The sequence below is a fragment of the Spermophilus citellus genome, assembly GCF_964194105.1.
Source record: "Spermophilus citellus genome assembly, chromosome: 9".
NCBI lineage: Eukaryota > Metazoa > Chordata > Mammalia > Rodentia > Sciuridae > Spermophilus > Spermophilus citellus.
Window position 1 is genome coordinate 99,520,527 of NC_138191.1, and position 14,886 is coordinate 99,535,412.

Here is a 14,886-nt window from a genome sequence, read left to right on the forward strand (position 1 = left end):
TGGTCTTGGGCTGTGCCAGGTTTTCACAACCTCCTACCTGAATCCCACTGAGTAATTTTTATCCAGTTAGGATTGAAAATTTATTGTAGCCAGCGTGGGGTAGGTTTGGGGGAGGTGGGGGGATATGACAGAGAGATCTCTTCTTCTGCTATCTTGCTGATATCATTCTGCTATTGTTTATTTGGAAGTTTTAAATATGGCTAAAATATAAATGAATGCCCAATTGATGACAGGTGGAATGTGGTAGTTTGTACTGTGTCAATTTGGTTAAACTAGACTCATGTTTCCCATAATCATTTTCCCCACATGGTCCAAAGAGAACTTTGTACATTATCTGTAAGCATAATTTAAGGAGAAGCCATTGCTTTGTGAATGCTGTCATGCTTAGATATTGTAAGGGACTGTAGAGAGTCCTGTGGGTTCCAACTTTTCCTCACTCCTCTTTCCTGTGGCAAGTTCTTCTTCCCAGTTGCTGACCCTGTTGGCAAACAAAGGCCTGGGGCCCACCACCAGATGCTTGCTGTACACTTTCAAAGGCAGTTGCTTCCTGTAGACATTCCTAGAGGCTCAGTTTCGGTAGACATTCCTACTATCCTTTTCTTCTCCATTTTGTTGTGGCAATGGACAAAGTGGCTTCTCAGATTAACTGATCAGAGACTCTTTCTCTGATTCTCCAGTTTCTCTCCTTAACTTTCATTCCCGGCTCCTTCTACATCTATGCAAGATATATTAATTCCTATAATGAATCCTGTACTGATAATAGTTCTGCTCTCACGGAACCTTGACTAATTCAAATACGGAAAGTGCTTGCACCTTTTTCAGTATATATATATATATATATATATATATATATATATATATATATATATATATATTTTAACTTATTTATAGTACTTGGGATTGAATCCAGGGATGCTTTATTACTGAGTTACATCCCAACTTTTTATTTTTTTAGACATGGTCTTGCTAAGTTGCTGAAGGTGACCTTGCATTTGTGATCCTCTTGCCTCAGTCTACCAAGTTGCTGAGATTAAAGACCATGCCCAGCTCAACCTTGTGCTTCCTACATTTAGTTGTCCAACCATTATTTGGATTCTGTTTATGAAACAAAATACTCTCCCCACCACCAAGCTAATCATTTAGGGTTTCAGGTGTTGTTGTTGTTGTTGTTGTTGTTGTTGTTATTATATATTTTTTGGTACTGGGGATTGAACTCAGGAATGCTTAACCACTGCGCCACATCCCCAACTCTTTTTTATGTTCCATTTAGAGACAGGGTCTTGCTGAGTTGCTGAGGCTGGCTTTGAACTCATAATCCTTCTGGCTCATCCTCCCAAACTGCTGGAATTACAGTCATGAGCCATCAAGCCCAGCTATCAGATATGATTTGTAATCAAAAGAATTGTAACTAATGCCCTATTGCAATGTTAATGATAAGTTTGCTTCTTTCATTTCTGTGTGTCTATAAGCAGAAACAGACTGCCTATGTTCCAAAGTATTCGTTCGAGGATGTTTACATGGCAAATAATCTAGGAAGACAGTGATTATGGCTCCTGCTGATGCAAAAAGGAACGCACAACTTTACTGTCCATTTAGAAAACATTTGGTTCCCTGAATTTTTTCCTATAATAATGCCACCCACTGTGTAGGCATTATCTGTTCCTCTTCACCTTATCTTATAGGAACTGAGGCTCAGGAAACAATGTCAAAATGATGATATTCTGGCTACTTCTATTGTTATGAATAATAACCTGTCCTTTGTGTTTGATCAAAGAGACATGAAACTGTTGCAGGCTAACTTGTCAGCTTGTATTGAAGGTGAAATCTCAGATCCTTCACAGTTCTTAAAAATAAGATCATTTTTGACTGGTGTAATTTATACTGGTACAAGTATTGTTCTGTGGGCTTTTCAAAGAGAAAAATGTATATGCCTCTGATATGGATTACTTTTTTTAAAATTGTAGATGGAAACAATATCTTTATTTTTATCTGGTACTGAGGATTGAACCCAGTGCCTTACACTTGCGAGGCAAGCACTGTATCACTGAACTATAGCCCCATCCCATGGGTGACTTTTTTACAAACAAATAAATATGTTAGGTTTTAAGAAATTGCTGGGGCTGGGGTGGTGGCTCAGTGGTAGAGCACTCACCTAGCATGCATGAGGCACTGGGTTCGATCCTTGGCACCACATAAAAACAAACTAATGTATCCACCTAAAATTAAAGATACATAAATAAATAAATATTAAAAAAGAAATTACTATATCACTATAGTATAACAATTACTTTTATATATGTGTGTGTGTGTGTGAGTGTGTGTGTGTATGTATCTGTGTTTCCCATTTGTAATATAGACAAGAATTTGGATAGGATGCTTTGGTTGTATTAATAGAGACAAACCTCTTTTTAGTTTATGTGAAAAGGAGAATTTATTACAAAATTACAAGGGTACCTTAACAAAGCCAAAAACAATAGTTAATTCTAGGCCTCAGGGATAATGGCCAGTAATAGAAACCAAATCTTGCTAGCAAAGAGGAGTTTACAATTAGAACATAAAGACACTTTACCAAGCCAAGGGCAAAAATTACAACCATGTTTCATGAAGGGTTAGGACAAGGGAATGGAACACTGTTAGAAAGGCAGGAATCATACTCTTTTGATCTCTCATCTCTGCTTTTCAATTTGCAAATGCTTTTTTGTTCTCTCACTACAGATCTGCTACTTTCCCTGCCTAAGCTACATGGTAGAATATGGCAACCCACATCTCCCCAGTTTATATTTCCTCTATTCCAGAGACTAGTCAGACCAAGGCTAGAATCTCTTATCTCAAACCCAGAATTTCTGGGGAAGTTGTAGGACCTTGCCAAATTTAAAGATAACATCCTTCTCAGGGATGGGCAGTAAGTCAGAAATTTCAGGAAAACAGGAATAGAAGCCAACTGAATTTTTTATTTTTGTTGCTCCTTAAAGACCTGGGGATGAAATAGTTTACTTTTACATTTAGGGGTGGATAGGAGATAGATGCTCAGAAACCACAGCATACTGTGTGGAAATGACCAGATACTTCAAAAGATAAGGACATTCTAACTCTTTTTAATATTTCCTGGGTCAGAGATGACAGACTTGGATAATGATATCTTATTTGAGACAAGTTTCTTCTCATCTGTCATGATAGGTAGGGTTTATCTCTGGGAAAATTATGAACAGGTCTTGATATAAATTATTTAAACACAAATGGTAATATTATTCTTTGTTAATCAGATTTTCCAAGAGAAATTTTAAAAGGTGGTTAATTATATGGTGAGTGTTTAGGAAAAATGGAAAAAGAAAAGAATACATTGGCAGATGTCAGAAATCCCTCAGAACCATAAATAAAAATTTGATCAAAGGTATCTCAAACTAGAGAGGAACTCTTACTCATGTAGTTTGAGTCAGTTGCTTATGAACTATTTCTATCATAGTAGGGTGAGGGTTGAGGGGATATTCAAGAAATATAGGAGATGGGAAAGAAAACTTGATTTCTTGATTCTATGCAGTGTTTCAGACCTCCCTGTAAGAGCAAATTTATAATGCTTACTGCTATGGTTTGGATAGTGGTGTCTCCCAAAAGCTCATATGTGAGACAATGCAAGAAAGTTTAGAGGTAAAATGATTGGGTTGTGAGAGGCTTAACCCAATCAGTATATTAATCTGCAGATGGGGATTAACTAAGTGGTAACTATAGGCAGGTAGAATGTGGCTGGAGGAGGTGGGTCATTGGGGGCATGCCTTTGGAGGTTTATATTTTGTCCTTATTTTGTAGAGTGCTCTCTCTGCTTCCTGTTTATCATCCCAAGCTGCTTTCCTCTGCCACACCCTTCCACCAGGATGTTCTGCCTCACCTTGGGCACAGAGCAATGGAGTCAGCTATCTAAGGACTGAAACCTCTGAAACTGTGAACCCCAAATAAAAATTTCTTCCTCTAAAATTGTTCTTGTCAGATCTTTTGGTTGCACCATGAAAAAGCTGGCTAAAACACTTACCAAAAGCATGTCGTGATACTATTTGAAATATAGGTGATTTTTATATTTTAAAATCAGAGAAGCTGATAGAGGTATTCCACCCAGCCCTAGTCACACTGAAATAAACCTGAAAATGTCCAAATTATAAAGAAATGTTGTGGATGTTTTATTAAAAATGTATTCATGCTAAAGATTTCTTAAAGTATTTCTCTTGTGTGTTGAAAACACATTCCTATATTTGTGGTATCTTTTGATGAGATACAGGGAGTTAAACTTAATGTTCATGATACTACTGTACTTCTTCTCACAATTTTGATTCTAGAAATAAGAATCAGCAGAAGTAGGACCACTCTATGATAACTAAGAAGAAAAGCAATATTAATGTGAACATGTTAAGAGACTCAAAAGCTGGAAATTCAGTTTTGACTTTACCTGATTTCAGTATATACAAGGTTTCAAAAGAAAAAAAAGTCATTCAGCATTATGTTGAAGGTTTTGTATTTCGACCTCTGTGTTTCTTCGTGAAAACATTTCCTTACTGTTGTCATCATGTTCATCATCATAGAGTGCCGTATTCATTACATTTTCAGTACATTCTTCTAATGAAATTGTTGACAGGTATGAAAATACTTTTTCCATTAGAGGTTCCCTGAGAAGAGGCTTTGAAGAATTCTTTTCTGCTAGAGAATCATCAGAATACCAGTCTTCAGCTGCTTCAATACTTTGGCTGTAATAAGCTTCAGATGGTAATGTTGATAAGCTTAATGGAATGCTGCTGCCATTTGTTGCTGAGCTAGTCTCTGGGGGATCACTGATGATTTTCTTTGTTGCAAAGCGGAATTCATTTTTAGAGTGATCTTTAATTGCTGCAAAAATATATTTATTATGAATATTACATATTCATGAGTCAAATCTTAATTTATAAGGGAATTTTTTAAAAATTCAGACTATTGGGGCTGGAGATGTGGCTCAAGCGGTAGCGCGCTCGCCTGGCATGCGTGCGGCCCGGGTTCGATCCTCAGCACCACATACCAACAAAGATGTTGTGTCCACCGAGAACTAAAAAATAAATATTAAAAAATTCTCTCTCTCTCTCTCCTCTCCCACTCTCTCTTTAAAAAAAAAATTCAGACTATTTTTAGGGCTATAATGGACAGGATAATGCTCTTCAAGAACATTCTAAGTTACTATCATCATCTGTACAATGTTTAATATGTAATTGGGAATTAGCAATATTTTCATGAAAATTAAGAGTAGAAAAGACTATACTGAAAACCAACCAGTTTTTACAGAAAAAGATTCTAAGTGGGACAGAAACCTCAGTTTTGGAAAGTTCCTTAAAGAGGACAGATTCTTAAAGATTTATAACTAAATATTGTCTTATTTTAAAAATATAAGCTTCCTTGAGCAAGCAGATTACCAAATGGAAAGGGCCTATGGGCTGGCCCTATCTAAATAACAGTAATAATATTACTACAGAACTTTACAATTTACAAAGTGTTTTGATATAATTATTTTCTCAATAATTCTTCAAGGCAGTTATTAGCACCACTTCACTAAAGAAAAAGAGATTTAGAGAGATGATCCATCACAAATCAGATACAAAATGGATTTCAATCTACATATTTCTTACTTTAAGTCTAATTCTTTTGCCATTGAATTATTTTTTTTTTAAAGAGAGAGTGAGAGAGGGGGGAGAGAGAGGAGGGGGGAGAGAGAGAGAGAGAGAGAGAATTTTTTTTAATATTTATTTTTTAGTTCTCGGCGGACACAACATCTTTGTTGGTATGTGGTGCTGAGGATCGAACCCCGGCCGCACGCATGCCAGGCGAGTGCGCTACCGCTTGAGCCACATCCCCAGCCCTGCCATTGAATTATTTAGGTTGCACAATGGCTATTTCAAAGTGTTAGGTTTTATAAAATATCACATACTATCTTTTTTTAAAAAAAAAAATTTTAGTTGTTGATGGACCTTTATTTTATTCATTTACTCATATGTGGTGCTGAGAATTGAACCCATAGCCTCACACATGCTAGGCAAGTACTCTGCCACTGAGCCACAACCCCAGCCCTCATATACTATCTTAAATGCTTTTTATATGTTTTATATTTTCATATTAACTTTTGATACTTTACATATTAATTTTTAAAGTTGTTTTAAGTATGTTACCTTATATTAACATTTCTAAAATTATGTAGGAGACAATGGTTTGAAATTCTAAGACATAACCTACAATATCTAGAGCTGTAAAAACTTGGTTTTTTTTAAATATATATTTTCAGTTGTAGTTGGACACAATACCTTTATTCCATTCATTTATTTTTATGTGGTGCTGAGGATCCAACCCAGGGCCCCATGTGTGCTAGATGAGCGCTCTACCGCTGAGCCACAATCTCAGACCAAAACTTGTGTTTTGAGTTTTTTCCCCCCTGTTTCTCTTCCTCTCTGATTTATTTTTATCCTCAAGCATGAGTACATGGCTTTGACTATGATATCTTTGGGCTCCAGTAGTAGACACAACTTAAAATTTCATAGTTTAAGATCTGACATTACAATTTTTGTTTTTCTAAAATTTATGTGCCCATTCACATACTAATAAATTAGCATTTCTCTTCAATTTTCATAGTATTTAAAATACTTAAAATTAAGCATAGCCTCTTGATTCTTAAAGTTGTAAATTGTTATACGTTAGGATTGTTTCTAAGAAACTATTGGAGAAAACATACCTTTTATACGTGCTGCTTCTTTTTTTCTTTGCTCCTCCTACATAAAAATTTATTTGTATTTTTAAAATGAAATCATTTTTATATAATTTCTATACTATATTTAATCTATACACTTATATAATAGTAATACATTTTGCACCAATGATTACAGGTTTATTACAAAGAATGCAAATCAGGAAGAGCAATAAATTTTAACATTTATTTACATTTCTAACAAGCTCCCCAGAATAATGCTGATATTGCTGGTCTGGGAACAAGAGTATGGCCCTGGACTGATTGAAATTCTATCCAATTAAATGAGTGAAAAAGCGGGCATTCTTGTATACTGTAAATCAGTACAAATATTTTGGAGAGAAATTTAACAAATCTACTTGGAATATATTATGGCAAGTATATAATTTTATTTTTGTGTCAATGTTCAGTCACCCGAATGTTCATTCAATGTGTGTAGCATTTTTTTAAAAACTTACAATTTAAAAATCCAAGATTAAGTAAATAGTTAAATGCATTATTATACCTAGATACAAAGGATGTTATTTCTTTCTCTCTCTCTTTTTTTAATACTTGTGGGTTGAACCCAGAGGTACATTACCACTGATCTACGTCCCAGTTCTTTTTTTTTTTTAAATATGTTTTTAGTTGTAGATAGACACAATACCTTTATTTATTTTTTCATGTGGTGCCAAGGATTGAACCCAGTGTCTCACGAATGCTAGGCAAGTGCTCTACCACTGAGCCACAACTCTGGCCCAATCCCAGTTCTTTTTATTTTTTATTTTGAGACAGGATCTTGCTAAGACATTGACAGTCTTGCAAAGTTATTGGGACTGGTCTCAAATTTGGGATCCTCCTGAGTCAGCCTCCTGAGTCACTGGGTTCACAGGCATGTGCCATGGCACCCAGCTGGATATTCTTTCAACTATTAAAAATTAAGCTATTTATCAGTAAGTAAGTAAGGACTAAAAGTAAAAAAACACTATGGAAACATATCATAAAGACAGAGGAACAACTTTGATTAGATTTGGGCATTAAAATACTGAGTGATGGATTATAATGTGCTGAGTACAATAGAAATTCATGAATTCATACTTAAATGGGAAAGACATAGCAAGGCATTATCTTATATATTCAAACTAAAATCATTAATTAGTGTCAAACATTGTAATTAAGGACAAATATTGCATGTCTCTTGATATGATAAACTGAATCTGATCAGAAGGAAAACCAAACTGAAGAATAGTTTATTATTCATACATTAACTGCCTTATATTCTCAAAAATACCTATATCTTTTTAGACTTTTATTAAAATTTAGTATTTCTACTCTTGAAAGAGGTGATTAAAAGACAAACCACAGAGCAGTACAAAATATGTTCTTTCATGTATCTTATAAAAGACTTATAGCCAGAGTATGTAAAGAATTTTCAAAACTCAGTAAGAAATAATTCAATAAAAATGGGGAAACTTTGGGGCTGGGGTTGTACTTCAGTGGTTGAGCGCTTACCTTGCATGTGTGAGGCACTGGGTTTGATCTTCAGCACCATGTAAAAATAAATAAATAAAGATATTTTGTTTTTTATAACTAAAAATATTTTTTTAAAAAATGGGGAAATTTTTGAACAAATATGACATACAGATGGCAAATATGTACATCAAAAGATGTTCAACATCAATATTTTTGGGAAAATACAATTAAAATCATAATGGAATACTACTACATAACTTAGAAAACAAAAACAAAAAACCCTGGCAATTTCAAGTTTCTAGAAATTTCAATTTCTAGAACTCTCTCTATATATATTGGTAGTGAAGATGTATAATGGAGCAATCAATCTGGAATCAGTTTGGCAGTTTCTTATAAAAATTGGAAAACATATATAATCCAGTAATCCCAGCAGTGAGTATGCTGACTGCCAGTGGACATGGGGTGGGAGAGCCCTGGGACTCAGTGGGGTGACCTCTGGCTGAGGGAGCCACAGTGCTTCTGCCAGGAGGATGACAAGCAGGGACCCCAGATTGACAACACCCCTTTCTGTGGTAGAGGAACTTTGAGAAGGGTTTGCATGGCAGACCAAGGATTAGGAAATCCTGATGCAAGTGTGTGGGCCGTGTCATGCTTTTGCATATACTAACAGCACAGTCCTCACCTCCCTATCTGAATCCTGGTTCCTGGTACCTCTAGACCCCATGACATGGATAACTTAGCCCTATAGCCTGGGACCCTCCTGGCTTGTGCTTTCCCACCAGAGAGTGGAGAGGGCCCAAGCCAGAAGCTTAGCACCCAGCATCATGGCAGTTTGGCAGTTTCCTGGCAGGGCCTGCAAGATCATCCTGGTCGTCTTCTTCTTTTTTTTTTGTTTTGCTCTAATTAGTTATACATGACATCAGAATGAAATGCCAATATCTTGAAATATGAAAGGCTGAGGATTTAAAGAGACTGAAGAGAAGGGACAGATTAAATCAAATATAATTTGGACAGGATCCTTAACTAGAGGGAAACAATTCTATAAAGGACATTATGGAGATAATTGATAAAGTGGAATATAGAGTATAGATTATAAGAATATACTTAATGAATATAAAATTTTTAAATTAGAAAACTATAATAACAGAAGTGAATAACTCATAGATTGTACACTGAATTATTAAAGGCCAAAAGAGAGTAACATGCAACTAATGTCAATTCTTCTCAAACTATTACAAAGTATCAAAAGGGAAGGAATATTTTGGTTCTGAGTCCAGCACTAACCAGATAACAAAACTAGACAAGAACAAAACAAAAATTAAACCCAGAGACCAATATTCCGGACGAACATATATGCACAAATTCTCAACACGCAGGGCACAGTGACATGTGTCCCAGCAACTTGCAAGATTGAGGCAGGAGGACCATGAGTTCAAAGCCAGCCTCAGCAACTTAGCAAGACCCTCTCTCAAAAATAAATAAATAATTTTTTTTTTATTTATTGGATGTTCACAACATTACAAAGCTCTTGACAAATCATATTTCATACATTAGAATCAAGTGGGTTATGAACTCCCATTTTTACCCCAAATACAGATTGCAGAATCACATCGGTTACACATCACATTTTTTTACATACTGCCATATTAGTGACTGTTGTATTCTGCTACCTTTCCTATCCTCTACTATCCCCCCTCCTCTCCCCTCCCATCTTCTACATGGAGGGAAATAAATAAATTTTTTAAAAAGGGATGAGGATGTTGCTCAGTAGTTAAGTCCCCTTGAGGTCAATCTCTGGTACCAAAAAAATTCTCAACAAAATACTAGCAAACTGAACCCAATGGTACATCAAAAAGATTGTACACAGGATTGATCTCAGGGGTACAAGAATAGTTCAACATATGTAAACCAATAAATATCTTGCATCAATAGAATGAAGGATAAAAACACATAGTCAACTAAATAGATGCAGAAAATGTATTAGATAAAATTCAGTATCCCTTCATGGTAAAAAAAATTAGGTATAAGAGGAAGATACCTCAACACAATAAGGACTACATATGACAAACCCCACAGCTTACATCATACTGAATGGATGAAATATCATGAAAAAGACAAAATTGTCCACTTCCAGTATTCTTATTCAATTAGTATTGTTTCTTTTAATCTCATGAAAAAGACAAAATTGTCCATCTCCAGTATTCTTATTCAATTATTATTGTAAGTTTTAGCCAGAGAAGTAAGATAAGAGAAAGAAATAAAGGGTATTCCAATAGGAAAGAAGGTCAAATTATTCCATCTGTTTGCAAACAAAATGATTTTATTTTTTTGTTTTGTTTTTCATTTTATTTATTTATTTTTATATGGTTCTGAGGATCAAACCCAGTGCTTCACACATGCTACCCAAACACTCTACCACTGAGCTCCAACCCCAGCCCCCCAAAATGATTTTATGTATGGAAAAACCTAAAGATTTAAAAGAGCTTATAAATGTAAAGATGTAAAGTCAGTACATGAAAATCAGCTTTTATATACATCAATAAAGAAATTTCTGAGAAAGAAATAAGCAATCCCATTCAAAATAGCTACCTAAATATTTTAAAATATTTTTTTTAGAGAGAGAGAGAGAGAGAGAATTTTTTAATCTTTATTTTTTAGTTTTTGGCGGGCACAACATCTTTGTTTGTATGTGGTGCTGAGAATCGAACCCGGGCCGCACGCATGCCAGGCGAGCGCGCTACCACTTGAGCCACATCCCCAGCCCTTAAAATATTTCTAATATTGAAATATTAAAAATATAAATTTTCCAAGGAAATGAAAGATCTTTACAATGAAAACTACAAAACAATGAAGAAAGAAATGGAAGAGAACACACACACATACAAATGGAAAGTCATCCTATTATAAGACATTCCAATATTAATTGGAAGAATTAATATTGTTAAAATGACCATACTATACAAAGTGAACTACAGAGTCAATGCAATTCTTATCAAAATACCAATGACATTTTTTACAGAAATAGGAAAAATGCTCCTAAAATTTTTATGGAACCACAAAGACACTGAATTGCTGAAGTAATCCTGAGCAAAAATAATAAAGCTGGAGATATTACAACAGCTGACCTAAAACATACTACAAAATGATAGCAACAAGACAGCATGTCACTGGTGTAAAAGTAGACTTGTAGACCAATGAATCAGAATGAAGACATGTGAGATCAATCCACATACTTCTGGCAATTGATTTTTTTTATACTGAAGATTGAACCCAAGGGTACTCTACCACTGATCTTCATTCTTCCACCTTTTTTTTAGTTTTTAAAAAATTTATTGGTTCTTTTTAGTTGTACATGACAGCAGAATCCATTCTGATTAATTATTACACAGGCACAGAATATATCTTATTCTAGGTAGAATCAATGTATATGATAGTGGGATTCACTGTGGTATTTCATATGTATACTTGGGAAAGTTATGTCAGATTCATTCCATTGTCTTTACTCTCCTTATCCTCCCTTCCCCCCTTCTCTCCATTCCCCGTTGTCTAATCTACTACACTTCTATTTTTCCCCTCACATCCCCCCTTATTGTGGGTTAGCTTCCACGTATCAGAGAAAATATTCAGCCTTTTGCTTTTGGGGGCTGGCTTACTTCATTTAGCATGACAGTCTCCCAATCCATCCATTTGCTGGCAAATGTCTCAAAGTCATTCTTCTTTATGGCTGAGTAATATTCCAATGTGTGTGTGTGTGTGTGTGTGTGTGAGAGAGAGAGAGAGAGAGAGAGAGAGAGAGAGAGAGAGAGAGAGAGAGAGAGAGAGATATGTCACATTTTCTTTAGCCATTCATCTGGTGAAGGGCACTTAGGTTGGTTCCATAGCTTAGCTATTGTGAATTGAGCTGCTGTAAACATTGATGTGGCTGTGTCTCTGTAGTATGCTGACTTTAAATCCTTTGGGTATGTACTAAAGAGTGCTACAACTAGGTCAATTGGTGGTCCCATTCCTAGTTTTCTGAGGAATCTCTATATTACTCTCCAGAGTGGTTGCATAAATTTGCAGCCCCATCAGCAATATATGAGTGTATCTTTTTCCCCATCCTCACCAACATTTACTTTTTTGTACTCTTGATAATTGCCATTCTGACTGGAGTGAGATGGAATCCCAGGGTAATTTAATTTGTTCTCTAATTGAGAGAGATATTGAACATTTTTTCATATATTTGTTGACTATTCATATTTCTTCTTCTGTGAAGTGTCTGTTCAGTTCCTTTGCCCATTTATTGATTGATTGTGTGTGTGTTAAGTTTTTTGAGTTCTTTATATTTTCTGGAAATTAATGTTCTATCTGAGGTGCAGGTGGAAAAGATTTTCTCCAATTCTGTAGGCTCTCTCATCATGCTCTTGATTGTTTCCTTTGTTGTGAAGAAGCTTTTTAGTTTGATGCAATCCCATTTACTGATTCTTGATTTTACTTCTTGAGCTTTAGGAGTCTTATTAAGGAAGTTAGTTCCTGAGATGATATGTTGGAGTGCTGGACCCACCTTTTTTTCCAGTATGTGCCAGGTTTCTGGTCTAATATCTAGGTCCTTCATTCACTTTGAGTTGAGTTTTGTGCACAGGTCCATTCTACTATGTATGGATTTCCAGTTAACAGCACCATTTGTTGAAGAGAGTATCTTTTCTCCAATGTATATTTTGGTGCCTATACTGGAAAATTGCATACAAAAACACACTAAAAAGATTGTTCACTGTGACCAGATGGGGTCATCCTTCGATGGAAGGTTGGTTCAACATATGGAAATCAATAAATGTAATTTATCATATTAATAGACTTAAAGACAAAAATCACATGATCATCTCAATAAATACAGAAAAAGCATTTGATAAAATACAGCGTCCATTTATGATTAAAACACTAGAAAAAATAGGGATAAAAAGGACCATATCTTAATATTGTAAAACCTATATATGAGAAACCCAAGGCTAACATCATTCTAAATGGAGAAAAACTAAAAACATTCCCTCTAAAACAGAAACAATACAGGGATTCCCTCTTTCACCACTTCTGTTTAACATAATGCTCAAATCTCTAGCCAGAGCAATTAAAGCAAAAGAATGAAATAAAAGGAATAGAAATAGAAAAAGAAGAGCTAAAATTAGCTGTTTGCCAATGACTTGATTCTATATTTATTTTTTTAATTTAATTTTTTTTTAGTTTTAGGTGGACACAATGTCTTTATTTCATTTTTTTATGTGGTGCTGAGAATTGAACCCAGTGCCTCATGCATGCTAGGCGAGCACGCTACCACTTGAGCCACATTCCTAGCCCTTGATTCTATATTTATATGGCCCAAAAAACTCCACCAGAAAACTTCTAGAATTTATAAATGAATTCAGCAAAGTAACAGGATACAAAATTAACACTCATAAATCAATTGCAATTCTATACTCCAGTGACAAGTCAGCTGAAAGGAAATTAGAAAAATCATCCCATTCACAATAGCCTCAAAAAAAAAAAACCCTGGGAATCAATCTAACAAAAGAGGTGAAAGATCTCTACAATGAAAATTACAGAATACTAAAGAAAGAAATTGAGGAAGACCTTAGAAGATGAAAAGACCTCCCATGTTCTTGGGTAGGCCAAATTAATATTGTCAAAATGGCCATAATACCTACAAAAGGCAGTTATGATATTCATGGAAAAATAAGGGGCCCAGAATAGCCAAAGCAACCCTTAGTAAGCAAAGTAAAGCAGAAGGCATCATAATACCAGAACTAAAATTATTCTATAGAGCTATAGTACCAGCATAGTATTGGCACCAAAACAGGCAAGAATACCAATGCAACAGAATAGAAGACATAGAGACAAATCACAAAATACAGTTATCTCCCATCCTCTTAATTTTTGAGACAGGGTCTCTCTAAGTTGCTTAAGGTCTCAACAAATTGCTAAGATTGACCTTCAGATTTACAATCCTCCTGCCTCAGCCACCCAACTCACTAGGATTACAGTCATGTGTCACCATGTACAGCTTCAGCCATCGATTTTTGACAAAGGCAGCATGAACATACATTGGAGACAGGGCAATCTCTTTAATAAATGGTGCTGGGAAAACTGGATGTCTAAATGCAAAACAAAGAGTATACCCCTGGGGGTGGGGCTTTAGCTCAGTGATAGAGTGCTTGCCTAGCATGTGTGAGGTATTGGGTTTGATTCTAAGCACCACATAAAAATAAATAAATAAATAAACAAACAAACAAAATAAAGGTATTATGTTCATCTACAACTAAATATAAAAATTTCTTAAAAATAGTATTAATAAAAAACAGGGGCTGGGGTTGTGGCTCAGTAGCAGAGCGCTTGCCTTGCACATGTGAGGCACTGGGTTCAATCCTCAGCACCACATAAAAATGAATAAACAAAATAAAGATATTACATCCGTCTATAACTAAAAAATATTTAAAAAGAAACAATGTACCTCTGTCTCTTACCATATGCAGAAATTAAATCAAAATGGACCAAAGACTTAAGTTTAAGACATAAAACTACTAGAAAAAAATATAAAGAAGTGTTTTAGGACATTGGTTTGGAAAAAGAAGTGTTAGATATGACCTCAAATGTACAGGCAACAAAAGCAAAAATGGACAAATGGGAGTACATCAAACTGAAAAGCTTCTATACAGCAAAAG

The 14,886-nt window shown here is 35.2% G+C and overlaps 1 protein-coding gene across 2 annotated transcripts in view; it reads right to left on the reverse strand.

Moving 5' to 3' along the window:
* Positions 1 to 2,453: 2,453 nt before the first annotated feature.
* The window catches only part of LOC308655947 (uncharacterized protein C1orf185), a gene marked incomplete at its 5' end in the record, with an annotated part of 164,989 nt that continues 152,556 nt past the window's right edge, over positions 2,454 to 14,886 (reverse strand). The window contains 2 exons of one of the 2 annotated variants that reach the window (XM_081306441.1): positions 2,454 to 4,869; positions 6,731 to 6,767. In XM_081306441.1, coding sequence (XP_081162567.1) covers positions 4,475 to 4,869; positions 6,731 to 6,767 — 432 coding nt within the window. In that variant the 3' untranslated portion in view covers positions 2,454 to 4,474. The remainder of the gene's footprint in view (positions 4,870 to 6,730; positions 6,768 to 14,886) is intronic. The other variant, XR_014023559.1, reaches the window with a different exon arrangement.